The sequence below is a fragment of the Apium graveolens genome, chromosome 9, assembly GCF_009905375.1.
Source record: "Apium graveolens cultivar Ventura chromosome 9, ASM990537v1, whole genome shotgun sequence".
Classification (NCBI taxonomy): Eukaryota; Viridiplantae; Streptophyta; class Magnoliopsida; order Apiales; family Apiaceae; genus Apium; species Apium graveolens.
This window is the reverse complement of record NC_133655.1, coordinates 136,636,941-136,654,591: the sequence shown is the minus strand read 5'-3', so window position 1 is coordinate 136,654,591 and position 17,651 is coordinate 136,636,941. Positions and strand designations below refer to the sequence as shown.

The 17,651-nt window shown below is 39.7% G+C and overlaps 1 protein-coding gene across 1 annotated transcript; it reads right to left on the bottom strand.

The window, feature by feature from the left end:
- Nucleotides 1-16,491: 16,491 nt before the first annotated feature.
- LOC141685606 (uncharacterized) lies at nucleotides 16,492-17,269 on the bottom strand. The gene is made up of 2 exons (XM_074490701.1): nucleotides 16,997-17,269; nucleotides 16,492-16,875 (listed from the first exon to the last, which is right to left on the bottom strand). Exons 1-2 carry the CDS (start codon nucleotides 17,267-17,269, stop codon nucleotides 16,492-16,494), a joined length of 657 nt encoding a protein of 218 aa, XP_074346802.1.
- Nucleotides 17,270-17,651: the final 382 nt, after the last annotated feature.

Genomic DNA, 17,651 nt, shown 5'->3' with positions numbered 1-17,651 from the left:
CGGTAGCCCCGGTGATACCACCAGTACCGGTAGAGGCCCCAACACGGGTACTACCAGCACAGATGCCTCAGGAGCTAGTACCACCAGCCCCAGGGTAGCCACCAGATCCTATGGAGATGTTTGATCCTCTAGAGTTTTTTGAGCCGTTGCTACCACCTCCATTACCTCTTGAGTATCAGTTTAGACCTGAGATTGAGCCAGAGCTTCCACTAGTTGCAGCTCCACTACCTTTACCAGTGTATGCTCCAGTTCCGGAGGTATTTCAGATAGCCCCGATTGAGGGGATGGGAGAGCATGACATAGGATTACAGTTGGGATTGCCACATCAGGGTGTTGCTGGGATACCCAGAGTTCCGTCTCAGGATTCAGTTGGTCAGGTTACAGAGCCGCACATAGTACCTTATCACGAGTATAGTAGAATGAGGGAGGATGTGCATTATTGGAGATCTCAGTGCAGGGAGACTATGGGACTATTTGATCAGAGGGATAGAGGACCTTTATCAGCCCTTCAGCCAGATTATCTGTTGAAACAGAGGTTACAGCAGACAGTTTATAGCGCTTCTCAGGAATTGGATGCATTGATGCGTGATGGGACTCATACCTATGCAGAGTTTCATCGAGCCACTCGTCTTGCTCAGTCATTTATTGAGATTCTTCAACAGGAGTTGGGCCGTATTCTGCCAGAGTTCTTATATATGATGGTGGACAAGATTGTGTAGCATATGTGATATATGTAGATAGAGGTAGCTAGAGTATAGTGAGACTAGATATATGTGTGTACTCAGTTTTGATCAGTCGCGATTATGATAGACTTTATGTTGGACTTTTATATTAAGCACTAACACCTAATGCTGGTGTATGTTATATAGAATAAACCTTTTTCAACTTTTTCTTTCATTTATTTAAAATTTTCTGTCTTTACCGCATTTACATTTACTTTACTATTTTACAGTCTTTCCATATCTTTAAATTCTGTTTAATTTTGAAAAGATAAATGAAATGTTTCAAATAATGTTGTTCCGTCTATTTAGTTAATATTTTAAATTATTTCAAATGATTTGTTTAAAATCCTAGATTGTTTAAAAATTTTGTTTTAATACAAGTCAAACTGTTTCTTCATTCACTTCCAACTGTTTAATAAAATTATTAAAAGAACTGCTTGTTTTATTATCATAAAAATGGCACCAAAAAGAAAGACCAGAACTGAGACCTCAAACAGCAATTCTGAGGAATAGAATAATAATACCATGAACCAAATGTTCCATCTGATGCAAAAATAGATGGTAATGATGCAACAACAGATGCAGCAACAACAACAGATTCAACAGCAAATGTTACATCAGCCACCACGTCCTGAACCCCAGATACCACCAGTTGTGCCTTTTGTTACTTTTAAGCAGTTTCAATCAGTTAAGCCTCCAGAGTTTGAGGGCACAGCGGATCCTATTAAGGCTAGGGCCTGGCTCAAAGAAATAGAGAAAGCATTCGCGTTAGTGAAAGTTGAAGAGGATCAAAAGACTGGTTTTGCTAGATATTTCCTGAGGGGAGAGGCTAATTATTGGTGGAAATCCAAGAAAGCTTTAGAAGGTGAAGACATTGTGACTTGGGATAGGTTCACGGATTTATTTTTGGAGAAATATTTTCCACGTTATATGAGGAACCAGATGGAAATCAAATTCTTGGAATTAAAGCAGGGGAATATGTCCATGACTAAATACGAAGCCAAGTTTACATAATTGGCTAGGTTTATTCCAGAACAGGTTGATACTGATGAGAAACGGGCTAAGAGATTCCAACAGGGATTGTAGCCATGGATTCGTTGCAGAGTGGCAGTATTTGAACTGACGACATATAAGGTCGTGGTTCAGAAAGCCATGATTATTGAAGGGGAAAGTGAGATGTCCCAAAAGGAAAAGGGACAAGGGAATTTTCAAAATCGTTCCAACAGAAAACCGGGATTTCAAGCTCGAACAAACATGAACTGTAAAAGGACATGACAAGGCAATCAGAGAACGAGTAATCAATTTCAAGCTCCAAACCAGCAGGGAATTGTTAGACCGCCATTACCATACTGCAAAACATGTGGTCAAAAACATACGGGCGTCTGTAACAAGGCAAATGTGACATGCTTCAGGTGCAAACAGAAAGGGCACTATTTTAACGAATGCCCAGCAGAGAAGATAGATGTTACTGTTTCCAATGTGGGAAGATTGGGTATGTTGCCAGGGATTGTAGATGACCAACAATGGCAGTTAGTGTTCCAAAAGTATTGGCATTACCTCCACCACCCCAACAGAACCAACCTAGAGCAAGGACTTCTAACATGACTATGAAGGAAGCTGTGCAAAGTCCAAGTGTAATTACAGGTACGCTTTCTGTAAATTTGGTTAATGCACAAGTATTGATTGAATCTGGAGCAATAAGACCTTTTATTTCTGAAAAATTCGTTGATAAGATATGTTGTAAAATTCAACAGTTGGGCGAGACGTTAATTATAAAATTAGCGAATGACGACTAGGTTCACGTAGATCGGGTATGTCCAGAGTGCGATATCGAAATATCAAGAAGTCACTTCTTCGTTAACTTGATACCTTTCAAGTTAGAAAAATTTGATATTATTTTAGGAATGAATTGGTTGGCCGGTAATAATGCTCAGATTGATTGTGCAAATAAGAAAGTTAAATTGCAAACTACAGATAATGCAACGGTAACATTTATAGGTGAGAAACAGCGGAAAAGGTTCTTGACAATGATGCAGACTAGACGATTGATATGTCAAGGATATAAAGCTTATTTAGCCTATGTCTTGGCTGTTGATAAGGAAAGTCCAAGAATGAGATATTCCCGTTGTATGTGAGTTTCTCGATATTTTTCCAGATGAACTTCCAGGGTTACCACCAGATCAAGAAATCGAGTTTACTATTGATTTGGCACCAAGCACGGAACCAGTTTCGAAAGATCCATATCGGATGGCAACAGTTGAATTGAAAGAATTGGCAACGCAACTACAAGATTTTTTGGATAAAGGAATTATAAGACCAAGTGTAACCCTATGGGGTACACCGGTATTGTTTGTAAAAAAGAAAGACGGCAGTATGCGACTATGTATCGATTATCGTGAGTTGAATAAGTTAACTATCAAGAATAAGTATCATTTACCACGGATCAATGATTTATTTGATTAGTTAAAAGGAGCTGCATGGTTTTCTAAGATAGATTTGAGGTCAGGATACCATCAACTGAAGATCAAGGCTGAAGATATTCCTAAGACTGCTTTTCGTTCCAGATATGGACATTATGAATTCCTTGTAATGACATTTGGTTTAACTAATACACCAGCGACGTACATGGATTTGATGAACCGGGTGTTCAAAAAGTACTTGGATAAATTTGTGATTGTATTTATTGATGACATCTTGATTTACTCGAAGACCGAAGAAGAACATGCCGAGCATTTAAGGATTGTTTTGGAAATCTTAAGGAAGAAGCAACTTTACACGAAATTTTCGAAATGCGAATTTTGGCTAAGAGAAGTACAATTTTTAGGTCACATAAACAGTATTGAAGGAATCAAAGTTGATCCAGAAAATATTGAAGCTGTATTAAATTGGGAAAGACCAAAAGACACCGATGGAAGTTAGAAGTTTCTTGGGATTTGCTGGTTATTAAAGAAGATTTGTTAAGGATTTTCCAAAGATAGCTATGCTATTAACCAAGTTGACTCGAAAGAATGCAAAGTTCGTATGTAATGTAAAATGTGAAGAAAGTTTTCAGGAATTGAAGAACCGACTGGTGACCCCACCTGTATTAGTATTACCAGACGAGCAAGGAGATTTTATCATTTACAGCGATGCTTCCTACCGAGGATTAGGATGCATATTAATGCAGCATGGTAACGTAATTGCATATGCTTCTAGACAACTGAAACCTCATGAACAGAAATATCCTACACATGATTTGGAATTAGCCACAATCGTGTTCGCATTGAAGCTTTGGAGATATTACCTTTATGGAGAAAATGTGAAATTTACACGGATCAAAAAAGTCTAAAGTATATCTTTACGTAGAAGGAACTTAATATAAGGCAACGATGATGGCTAGAATTGATCAAGGATTATGATGTTGCAATCAGCTATCATCCAGGAAAAGCAAATATTGTAGCAGATGCGTTAAGCCAGAAAGAAAGATTAAATAGGTTAACTTCTTTAGAGGAATTGATCAAAGAATTTGATAAATTGGAAATTGAGGTGCGTATTCCCGAAGAATCTACTAAAATGAACTGTGCAATGACATTTTAACCAGAACTATTGGAAAAGATTCGAAGGTGTCAAGAGAAAGTAATGAGTTAAGAAGACGACAATTTAACTGGAGAGTAAATTACAAGTCAGAGAGATGATAAGGGAATTCTATAATTTTCCTCCAGGATCTGGGTACCTAATGTACCAGAATTGAAGGGAGAAATATTACGAGACGCTCACAACTCAAGATATTCCATTTATGCACGAAGTACAAAGATGTATCGAGATCTGAAAAAAACTTCTGGTGGCCAAACATGAAGAGAAAAATAGCGGAATGGGTAAGTAAATGCTATACGTGCCAACGAGTCAAAGCAGAACACCAACGTCCAAGCAGATTACTACAACCATTGGATATTCCAGAATGGAAATGGGAACATCTAGCGATGGATTTTGTGGTAGGACTTCCAAGAAACAGAGTAAATCATGATGCAATTTAGATTATCATCGAAGACTAACAAAGTCAGCACATTTTCTTCCAATCAACGAAAGATTTGCGCTTGACAAATTAGTGCACTTATATCTCAAGGAAATTGTGATACGGCATGGAGTTCCTGTATCCATTATATTTAATCGAGATCCACGTTATAATTCAAGGTTCTGGAGATAATTTCAGGAATGCTTAGGCACCAAATTGAATATGAGTACCGCTTATCATCTGCAGACGGACGGGAAAAGTGAAAGAATAATCCAAACAATTGAAGATATGCTTCGAGTATGTGCAATTGATTTCGAAGGCAGTTGGGACGAGCATTTATCGTTAGTGGAATTTTCTTATAATAATAGCTATCATGCAAGTATTGGGATGCCACCTTATGAGGCCTTGTATGGGAGAAAATGTTGATCACCGATATATTGGGATGAAGTTGGTGAACATAAAATTGTAGGTCCAGAATTGATTTAACAGACCAAGGAAAAAGTAGAACTTATCCAAAAGTGACTAGAAACAGCGCAAAATCGACAACGCAAGTATGCAGATCAAACCAGGAAGGATATGGACTACCAAGAAGGGGAACATTTGTTGTTAAAAGTATTACCAGGGAAAGGATTAACCAGATTTGGCAAACAAGGTAAACTGAAGCCCCAATATGTTCGTCTATTCGAAATCTTGAAGAAAGTTGGGAAGGTTGCGTACGAGTTAGCATTACTGCCTCATATGCAGCATATTCATAATGTATTCCATGTGTCAATGCTTAAGAGATATAACTCTGATTCTACACATGTAATAGAATATGAGCCGATAGAGATTCAAGCTGATTTGTCATATGTAGAACAGCCAATAAGAATTCTAGATCGGCAGGAGAGGATGTTGAGGAATAAGTTTGTACCTTTAGTACGAGTTTTGTGGAGAAACCCTATGGTTGAAGAATCAACCTGGGAGCTTGAAAGTGAGATGATAGAAAAGTATCCCCAGTTATTTTCTTAGCGAGATTCTGAGGTCAGAATCTTATTAAGGGGGAAGGATGTAACGATTGAGAAATTACGCTTGTATTATATCATAAAAAAGATAAATTATATGTTTTAATATGTTAATTAAGTTTATTTAATCATAAAACCCTAGATGTTATGTGCTACGTGTGTTATGTGATGTCCGGGAATTTTTCGGGTATTTATCGGGTATTTTATTTCGTGTTAAAAGCTTTTGTATCAAAAGTTATGTGACCCGAACTTTGTTTCAATAGCTGATATTTCAAATAAAATAATTGGCCTTATTTTGCCTAGTATGGCTTGTACCATAGCGTTATACTGAACATTCAGTTATTTTATAAATTTTCTCGTTTCACGAAAAATGACTTTTCTAGGCCCCTTCGAAAACCCTACAAAATTCATATTTTTATTTTTATAAAATTATGGGACTTTTAAATATTCTATTTCTTTATATTTTGAATTATTCACAATTTTTGGGAATTTTTGGCATATAAATTGTATATATTAAATATTTAAAAATTAAAAATTAATACTCAAAAATTATTAATTAAGGGCCAATTAATTTTATAAGATGTAAAATTAGGGCCTTAATCTTAATTAGGGGTATTATTTTTATTACTATAAATACCTTAATTTTTATTTAATTATATATAATTAATTAATTAAAATACTGAAAAATCAAAAATTCTCTGCAAACCGGGTCGGATTTTCCAGAAACGGGTCGAAGAATCAAAGCGTGATTTTGAGCAACTCTGAGCATAAAATTTGTTGATGTGAGTACTCAAATCGATCCTCTTGATCTGTTCTTTCAGTTTCTGGTATCAATTTTATGTTTTGATTCGTTATTTTTCAATTTTAATTTTTAGGATTTATGTTCGAATTAGGGGATTTTGATTCTAGGTCTATTTGATTGATTTGATGATTAATATAGCTTTGTTTGAATGTTTACAGTCGATTTATGCTAGTTAATTCATCAAACGATTCCTGGATAGTGAAGTTCGATTATTAGGGTTTATGTTCTAATTTTGATTTAATCGTTTATGAGTTTGAATGATTTTTGGTTCATAAGATGTTAGGGCTTTGATTGTAGGGCTTACAAGCTTTGTTTTGGACTATTGATATTAGAGTTTTATGTACAGATGAAGCAGACCGGTTTTTGGCCGGTGTTTTGTTTGGTTTGGTCGGAGAATCGGATTCAGGGATGTTTGTGGTCGTAAAATAATGGGGATTGATCATGAGGGATGTGAGGAATGAAAACCCCGTAAAAATGACATCAAACGGTGCTGTTGTAGCCCCAAATGGGACTCACCGGAGTCCGGTGAAGTCGCCAGATTCTGGGTTTCATCTCAGATTCCGGTGGTGTTCTTCACCGACCCGGATTGTGACCTGTTAACACATTCCTAGAACCCGGTTTGGATATGTTTTGTCAGAAGTTCATTTTCTGACAAATGTTTCTGAGTTTATATTTTTATTTTGTTTTTATTAATTATAAATCAGTTTTATTTATTTTATAAATTGATTAATTAAGTAATTTAATTTATTTATTTATTTTATAAATAAATTTGAAATATTTTTTAAAAATCAGAGCTTATTATTATTTTAAATTGTTTATTAATTATTAATTAATTATTTAAAAGTGATTAATTGTTTTTGATAATTAATCAAATTATATTCAATGAATCATAATAAATTCATTTTAATTCCAAAAATTATAGAAAAAACATTTTTAATTCTGATTTTTCCTAAATAATTATTTAAAAATATTTTTGAGATTCAATTATTTTGAATAATTAATTATACTGAATTATAAATTAATTATCCTTATTTATTTAATAATAATTGAACCGTTTATCCGATTTAAACGAAACAAAAGCCCTTTGACTCAGGAAATCGATCTGTTTTCATTAAAAATAATTTTAAACCTTAATTTCTTTTGGAAATGAGTCAGCTTTCGATATTTATTTGCTTTTAGACCCTAATACTTATATAGACGAGCCCAATAAATTCCGAAAATTAGGAAACGAGCCACAAGTTATACGATAATGCGAATAGTGATCCGATTTCAATTCTAAAAATATTTTTAAGCCTAAAATGACTATGTGACTTATGTTCTATTTGGATTATGTGGTTAATCAAGTCTTAATTGCTAATAATTATAGTACGAGGTAATTGCAAGCGTATGAGTAGACGATAAGGGCTACGTGAAGTCGATTTGAGACGCGATTGTGATGTCTGTCGATTAAATAAGTATCTTTCTTTGATAGAGGTGAAGCCAATAAGGCGGACCAAGCCAGTATAGAGAACGGTGATATAATTGTTGTACATCGAGTAACAGGCAAGTTTTTTCCCTATTCTAAACTCAGAATAATGAATCGCTTTCTTCTATTCAGATTCTCAACTTGATAAGCACTAATAATTTATGTTCACATACACTAATACACGATTATTTTTAATTTGTTCATATTTCATTTCAATTCCTGATTTCTCCTGATTTACTGAATACTCTATTCATATTTTAAAAGATTATATACATATATCCTGATATATTCTGATGTTGGGATACATCAAAGCATACCGATTGTTCCGGTTGCTCATCTGTGGACTGAATGGTGATGATTAGGATCAGGGATATACTTGATCCTATAGATCGGAAATTAATCGGATCCTTGTTGTGGTGTGAGTTTGAATAAAATGAATTTAGTTTAAAACTTATTCAGATAATTTTTATAATAAAGAGAGTTCTATGAGATTTTATATTTGAATTTGTAATAAAGATAGTGTGTTCTTGTTTTCATACCTCAACCTTAAAAGATCCTGGATAGTTATAAAGGGGTTAGATATATAATAGCATAATTAATATATAGGTTTGTATTAGGTTAGAGATTAGAAAGCAACCCCGAGATCTAAGCCCCGGATTTGGAGGGCTTTATAAATTGCACCTCTCGTGAAACCACTCTCTAGCAGAAATAGAGCAAGTGTTTCATACCAGGCCCTTGGAGCTTGCTTCAGTCCGTAGAGTGCTTTATCCAGTAAGTAGACATGATCTGGATAACTTTGATCAACGAACCCTGGAGGCTGTTCAACATAAACTTCATCTTCGAGTTCTCCATTTAAGAATGCACTCTTCACATCCATTTAGAATATCTTAAACTACTTGTGAGCAACATAGGCAAGAAAGATTCTTATTGCCTCTAGCCTTGCAACTGGAACAAATGTCTCATCATAATCAATGCCTTCTTATTATGAATAACCCTTTGTAACTAGTCTTGCTTTGTTCCTTGTAACAATGCCCTCACTGTCAGTTTTGTTTCTAAACACCCACTTTGTGCCAACTACAGATCTGTTCTTTAGTCTTGGCACAAGAGTCCATACTTTGTTCCTTTCAAACTCATTAAGCTCTTCTTGCATTGTTGTGACCCAGTCGGCATCTTGCAGAGATTCTTTAACCTTTTTAGGTTCAGTTTGAGATAGAAAAGAATGGTAGAGACATTCATTCTGAGTGGCTTTTTCTTGTTATTACACCTCTGTCAGGGTTTTCAATGATTAAATCAGGTGTGTGTGACTTAGACCATTTTCTTGTAGATGGAAGTTGACTCCTTGAAGACGAACCTCCCCCTTGATCCATAAATTCTCTGTTATTTCTTTTATTAGTACCATTTTTGTTTCCTGATGCTCCCCCTGAATCAGTGTTCCCATTGTTATCAGTATTTGACTAATTAGAATTTAAGGAAGTTGAGTCTGATGATCTTTCTACTGATGTCTCTTGAGATGAATCACTTGTTGTAGTCTCTGGATTTGAGTTATGTTACTCCCCCTCAACATATGCTTCAGTGTCAAAAGAATTTCCACTGTCTTGTGGAATCTTTGAGCTTTGAGTGATATCAGGACTTACTGTATCAGAGTCAGGATTTAAAAGTTCAGCATAAGGTACTTCATTTTAAATTCTCAATTTATCATGGTCATCTGCATCTTCTAGACCTGTTATCTTTTGTCATTGAAAGATACATGTATAGATTCTATGACTGTTCTTGTTCTCACATTGTAAACTCTGAAGGCTTTTGTAGTCAACGGATAACTCACAAATATTTCTTCTTCACCTTTCAGATCAAACTTGGTCAGCTATTCCGGATGAGTTTTGAGAACAAAACACTTACAACCAAAAACAAACTTCAAATTTGGCTTATTTCCCTTCACCATCTCAAATGGTATTTTTCCATGCTTGTTGATCAGTGTTGCATTTTGTGTAAAGCATGCAGTTTGCACATCCTCAGCCCGAAAGTAGGTAGGCAATCTTGCTTTCTCTAGCATGGTTCTTGCCACTTCTATCAGAGTTCTATTCTTTCTTTCAATAACTCTATTTTATTGTGGAGTTCCAGGAGCAGAAAACTCTTATTTTGTCCCTTTGAGTTTGCAGAACTCTTCCATAGAGCTATTCTTGAATTCAGTTCCAATATCACTTCTGATGATCTTCACTTTGTATGATGATCCTTTCTCCAGCTCCCTCACATGATCAAGAAAAATGGATGGAGATTCATCCTTGGTGTGCAGAAAATACACCCATGTGTATCTTGTATATTCATCAACAACTACGAGTGCATACCTCTTCTTGGCAATTGACATAACATTCACTGGACCAAAGAGATCAACATGAAGTAGATGATATGGTTCAAGAATTGAGGATTCAGTTTTACTCTTGAAAAAAGTTTTCCTTTGCTTGGCTTTCTGGCATGAGTCACATAAGCCATCAGGAGTAAAAACTGCATTGGGAAATCCTCTTACAAGATCTTTCCTCACAAGTTCATTGATATTGTTGAAGTTTAGGTGAGAAAGTCTTTTATGCCAGTTCCAGCTTTCTTCCACATATGCTCTACTTAGTAGACAAAATTTTAAATTATCAAAACTTGTGGAGACCCTGGTTTCATATAAACCACCATGTCTCACACCAGTCAATGTGATCTTGCCATCAGACTCACTGACAATTTCACAATGCTCCTAATAAATGTTGACATGGTAACCTCTGTCACGGATTTGACTCACACTAATCAGATTATGTTTGAGTCCTGCAACTAGAGCTACATTTTCAATGATGACATTTTCAACTTTGAATTTGCTATATCCCGAGATTTTTTCTAAGTTGCCATCTCCATAAGAAATGCTTGGGCCAGCCTTCTCCTCAAATTCTGATAGCAGGGATTTATAACCAGTCATATGTCATATGCATCCACTGTCCAAGACTAGAGCATTCCTCCTATCACCCTTTAATTCAGCATTGTCAGCCTCAGCATCAGCTTTTGCCATGAGAGCATAATTGACTACATCATCTGAATCTGATGAATCATCACGGTTTCTCTTCCTTGAGATCAAGGCTTATTTCTTCTCGGCTCTGGGTTTTCTGCAGTCTGCTCTAAAGTGTCCAATTCCATCATAATTGTAACATCTCTCTTTTGACTTGTCAAGTTTTCCAGATCTTGATTCCTTCTCATCAGTATTTCTCCTGTTGTTCCTCATATCATAGTTTGAGGAACTGGAACCTTTTCTGGAAAATCTTCTCCCTTTCTTGAAGTTCTTGTAGACCATCTTCTTGAAGCTTTTAACCAGTTGGGCAGCCATCTGTTCCATATGTTCATTATTGTTATGATCACTGTCAGTATCTGATTCAGTATCAGTATTTGAGTCATCATCAGTATTTTATGATTCAGTATCTGACTTTGCAATCATGGCTTTCCCTTTGGAGTAGCTTTTTCTCCTAGCTTTCTCCTTTGGCTTCTCTTCAACCTTGAGTGCAACTGGCCTAGCTTTTGAAAATTTCCTCTTGCTTCTTTGCTCCATCTCTAGTTCATGAGTTTTCATAATTCCATAGATCTCATCTAGAGGTGTGATATTAAGTTGATAGTTATCCCTTATTGATGTGACTTTATAGTCCCATTATTCAAGGAGAACAAGTAGGGAACTTCAAGTTTGAGTCCTCCAAATCATATTCTTTGTCGACAAGGGATAAGTCATTCAGGAACTTCTGAAATCTGTCATAGATCTCAGTTAGAGACTCATTGTCCTTTGAGTCAAAATGCTCATATTCTTGAGTAACTACTGTCCTCATGTTCTTCTTGATATCACGAGCCTAGCCCGCATGTGCTGGCCCAAGTCACATTAATCCATGATTCTAGCCCATACATGAGAGTCCAGTTATTCAATGCACCCATGGGGACCTGTTTAGGGCCCATGACCGAAAGCGGGCATAACAACTACCCCCAAAATTCATGGTCGCATCTTGAGGCTAGGAATTTTTCTAGCATTAGCTTTTTATGGCAACGAAAGTGCAAGCTCATGAGGTCACACCAAACTGCCTCGCGTGCCTCGCATACCTTTCAACAATCATGTGTTTGAACACATGACAGCTGTTGGATAGTTGGTGTAGGGATTTGTGCCATCTCTTGAGATGGAGACACGTGTCCCTTGTCCTTTCTCTCTCCTATCCCCTATAAATATGTGGGATTTCAATTCATTTCTTACATTTCCAAGAACACTTCTCGAATTGCTGCTCATTTTGCTCAATGATCTACCACGGACAAAACCATCATCACCACAAGAACCGTCTACCGGTGGCGATATTCTCCGGGAACAGACTTATCAGGATCATCCTACACCTCGCCTACAAGTACCCATTTGATCCTTAATCATCCATACTCATTCATGTTTGTTCATATACACCATGCGAGCATACACCACATGTTCGATGCGAGCCCACACACGATCACGACATGCGATGCGAGCTCGTCTGCCCATTTTAGATACTTAGGTACGATCCCTTTGAGATGTGAGGATACTTAGGTACGACCCCATTCTTTTTTTTACTTTCTTTTTAGGGTCACACACTAATTTTCACCATATTTTCAGATGTCGAGTGCATCTTCAGCCCGCACTTACGGATCGTCTCGCTCTTCCTCGAGCCCGGCTCGCTCTTCCTCGAGCCCAACTCGCTCTTCCTCGAGCTCGGCTCGCTCCTCTGCCAGCCCGGTTCGCTCTTCAGCCACTCCATCTCCATTAAATCAATATCCACCCGAGCAGCGAGGCTCAAAGGACTTCCAATGTGAGCTGACTTCCCTCTCTGGCCGTCTTAGCCAACCTATTTCCCTTGGTTCTGCTATCACCCCTCAAGGGGTATTGAACATTGCTAGAGTTGAGAACTCAATGCGAGCAGATGGCTCCGGCTCGTTGAATATTCACCTCGACCTTAACCCTGAAGACTACACCAGGGAGAAAAATATGTATGATTGGAGAAACAGGCCTGTGGACCTCTCCAATATACCAGCTTCCCTTGGGGTGGAGGAGTTACTAAACCGCAAGCCCGCTCCCTTGGATAAAGAGCGAGCTGAGGAGATTCTAAGAGAAATGGTTGAAGAGAGGGCGGCCCGCCTGAGGCAAGCTGTAGCCAACAACCTTAACCCCATTCACCTTGACTCAGAGTCCACTGACAGCGACCTGGGAAGTGTATACTATAATACCAAGAAGGGAAAAGAGCATGTAGCCGCAGAATATCCCATCTTGGGGCTCGAGGGTGAAGAAGACGGCTCGCATTGGTCTTATAACTCCCCTCAAAGCGAGGAGGTGGCAGATGTCACTAGTCAGTATAAGATCTGCAACTATAACTATGTCCCTGCGGCCTTTCTTGAGCCTTATGTGCCTCCTGCCCAGCCCGAGCTTGAGGGTGACATTATTTTTAAGAGGCAGATCATCCCTGATGGGGAGGAGAGTTCAACTGCAGCCAAGGAGGTAAAGGTACTCGCTTGTCGTGACCTTCCCACCTCGCTTACTCAGAAACACTTGGCCGAGCACATCGAGCAGTTCCAGCTCGAGGACCATGTTGTTTTTCCCCTGCCTCACATGAGATGTTATAGGTTCAACCATCCGGAAAATGGAGGCAGGGTGCCTCGCATGGTCTTGTCCACCTTCCTACTAAGTCTAGGAATCTCCTCTCCCTTTCATCCCTTCATCAAAGATGTTTGCGAGTACTACCAGCTCGTACCCCTTCAGATCAATCCAAACGGGTATCGGGCCGCCCTCGCATGTACATCATGTACCACAAATGCGGGTACCCTCCTCTAACCGCGAGGCAACTGGGTTATTTCCTCAATTTGAAGCATTCTCCCAACGACTTCGGGTATTTCTACTTCTCTGTATGGCCGTGCTTCAACAAGAAGAACCTCATTCATAACGGGCTGAGCAACTCAGGAAAATGGAAGAACCCCTACTTTTATGTCCACGAGGTGCCTCGAGTCCAGACCCACTTTTATTATAATCCATGTAAGTCCTCCCTGGCCGCTCTTCTTTCCTTCACCATAGTTCTTTCTTTTAACAAAAAAAGTTTTTTATCTCTAGCCACCCCGCCTCGCACTGTCCTTGTGGGACAAGAAAAAATAAATGCGGATAGCCTTTTAAATCTTCCTAAGGCGGACAGGGATATTCGAAAACTCATAACGACCTCAAATCTGGTCGTGTGTGGGTTTTTGAAGGAAGGAGTGAGGCTGACTCCTCAAAAGAAGAAATCTAAGAAGAGGGCCAGAAAGGGTAAGAATGTCGGGCCCGCATGTGCGAGTCTGTCTGCTCACATGTACGAGCTCGTATGCTTGTATATTTACATTTCCTGCATGCACACTTCACATTGCTATTTAATTCTCTGCATTTAGTATATGCTCGCATTTTCTTCTTTCCACTGCATCTCATTGTGACTAATATATCACTTTATTGTTTTCTTTTTCAGAAATGGCCATTTCCATATCCCTTATATGGAAGAGGAAGAGCAAGTTGCGGCCTCGGGCCAAGTTCAGACCGTGGCTGCAACCACAGGGGCTCGCTCTCAAGTCTCCCCCTCCAGCTCGCATGACTACTCTTACTGAGCATCTCAGAGGCTCAAGGCCTTCTCCTCGGCTAAAAAGGCATCGAGATCACAAAGAGGGAAAAACTGTCAAGCCAGACCTGAAAAAGGCTGCTCCATCTGATGCCCCTCTCCCCACTTCTTCTTCTATCAACATGGTCGCGACCACATTTGGCCGGCTCGCTCAAGCTCATATCAGCGACCAGAATGTGAAAAATCGGTTCTCTTCTTCACATAAGGCCAACCAGGACACCCTGACCCGGGCCGCAGCTGAGGTGTATTACCGTTAGCTGTCTAAATCTCGAGAAATGTGAGCCCTCATCCAGACCAATATAAAGCTCAACTCTAAGGTCAAGTCCCTTCACAGTAAGGTCGCTGAGCACGGGCAGGAGAAAGTCGTGCTGGTGAATAATTACAATCAAAAGATGCTCGAGTTGGATGCTGCTCATGAGAAGGCTTGAAGGGAGCAGAAGGAGGCTCATGACCTGGCCGCGCATGCGTGGAAGAAAGAGAAAGATAGCCTCGATGAGAGGGTGCTCGAGCTGGAGGGGTCAGTTTCTGCCCTGACCGCGGGCCGTGAGGCCGCCCTCGCTGATCCCAGGAACCTGGGGGCTAGGAACTTCATAAAAATCTTCATCATTAAGGTTCCTGACTTCGATTGGGCGGCTCTGGGTGGAAGCACAGCTAGGCACGCTGAGAAGCTGAAGCTGGAGATGGAGAGGGATGCCCAAATTGCTGAGGAGGCCCGGCTCGCAACCGAGCAGGCCCGGGTCGCTGATGATGAAGTTTGTAGGGAGGCAGAGGCCGATAAGCCTTAATGTAATTTTATTTTAGAACTAGACTTTTGACTGGGTAAGCGGGCACCCTTCTCACCTCGCATATGTATTTGAAATATTCTGCCTTGAGGCATAACCTATTTATCTCTTGTTTTTATAAAATTCCAAGTCTTTTGTGCCCGCATTTGTCTTTACTGTGCTAGCTGGTTTTCTTTATTTTGTGTAAACTTATCATGCCCCTAATGACCAAACGCTATCATAACCCTGGCCGCGTATGGTGGGTATTACACTTTTACAGCGAGCCGAGCTCATCAGCTCGCATTCATGTTCAATTAGGTAAAAATCAGTGATAATTTAAGTAGATCAGGCTCGTATCTTTTTCTTGTATCTTCTTTTAGCATAATGTGACCCCGGGCCATGTACGCATGACAGCGGGCTGGTCTGCCCGGCTCACCTTGCGGCTATCCTTAACTCTTAAGTTAGATTGTGGTCACCTCTCCCTATCTTTATCTTTAATCTGCTTTGTTCTTATTATTTTTCCAAGCGGGCCGGGGCCCAACTCGCTCCATAGATTTGTTATGAAGCGGGCCGGGGCCCGGCTTAACTTGTGATTTTAACATGTTAATAAAACAGTTATTTTGTCCTCGCATGGGCTCCCAAGGATGGGCTCCCCTGCTGGGTACTTAAACCTATTAACATGAGTTAAAATATCAATGGCACATATAGATATCAATCATTTATTCGTAGATAATGGAAAGTGAAAGGAGTACATGCTTGTCGTCTCAGGGAGGCACCTATATGGCACTACCCCCCGAGACTTAGGAATATTGTAAGATAATACTAAGTCTGAGAAGAAATTATATTACTGATAATACTTGCGGAGGTGTTCCGCATTCCAGGCTCTCGGGATCAACTTGTCTTGCATATCATTGAGGTGGTAGGTTCCCTCCCAGAGCACTGATTTTATCTTGTAGGGGCCTTCCCAATTTTCCCCAAAAACTCTGTGGCTCACCACCTTGGTGTTTGGCATGACCCGGCGCAGAACCAAGTCTCCAACCTTAAAAGTTCGGGCTCGAATCTTACTATTGTAGTGCCTAGCTGTCCTTTGTTGATATGTTGCTCACCTGATCTGAACATCTTCCCGAGTTTCTTCAATCATATCTAAATAGAGCCGATGGTTGACCTCATTTTCCTCTGAGTCATAGTTGTCCCTTCGAAAAGATCCTACCCCTACCTCAACGGGCACCATAGCTTCACATCCATATACCAGAGAAAAAGGGGTCTCTCCAGTTGTAGTTCGGGGAGTCATGTTGTAAGACCACAGGACTTGGGTGAGCTCCTTCGGCCATGTCCCTTTCTTCTCTTCAAGCTTTGTTTTCAAGGTGTGCTTAATGATTTTATTAACAGCCTCCGTCTGCCCATTGCTTTGGAGGTGGCAAACTACACTAAAACTCTTCTGAATCCCCAGCTGCTCACAAAATTCTCGCATTTCCTTGCTATTGAACTGTTTCCCGTTACACACAATAGTCATGTACACAAATTCCTTGAGATTTTTTGCTTTGATAGTGGCTAGAGGCTCGGCCTCTTCCCACTTAGTGAAGTAATCTACCGCAACAACCGTATACTTGACTTCCCTTGGCCTTCGGAAGTTCTCCAATCAGATCAATTCCCCACATAGCAAGGGGCCAAGGGCTCATGAGGGATTTGAGGGGAGCCATGGGGCTGTTATAGTAATTGGCATATCGCTGGTACTTATCACAGGCCCGGGAGAATTCAAATGCATCTTTTTTAATCGTTGGCCAGAAATAACCTTGACGGAGGATTTTCTGAGCTAGAGAGCTACCCCCGAGTGATTGCCACAAATGCCTTCGTGTACTTTCCTTAGGATATAATTGCATTCATCCCCCTCTATACACTTGAGGAGGGGCACGCTAAACCCTCTTCTATATAGGATCCCATCGTATATCACATAGCGGACTGCTTTATATCTTATCCTCTTTGCCTCATTCTTTTCATCCGGGAGTGAACCTTCTTTTATGTAGGCTAAGATAAGTGTCATCCATGTGGGGCCGAGGTTATTATTGAGGCTGCCCACCTCGTGCTCGGGCACACTAGGCTGCCTCTGTATGTCAAGGGGCACGACCCCTAGCAGAGTGGCCTCGCTGCATTAGGCGAGCTTAGCTAGCTCATCCGTGCCTTCATTCTGCCCGTACAGGATTAGTTCCAACCTCACCTCGTTGAACCTCACGATTATCCTCCGCGCACACTTCAGGTAAAGCT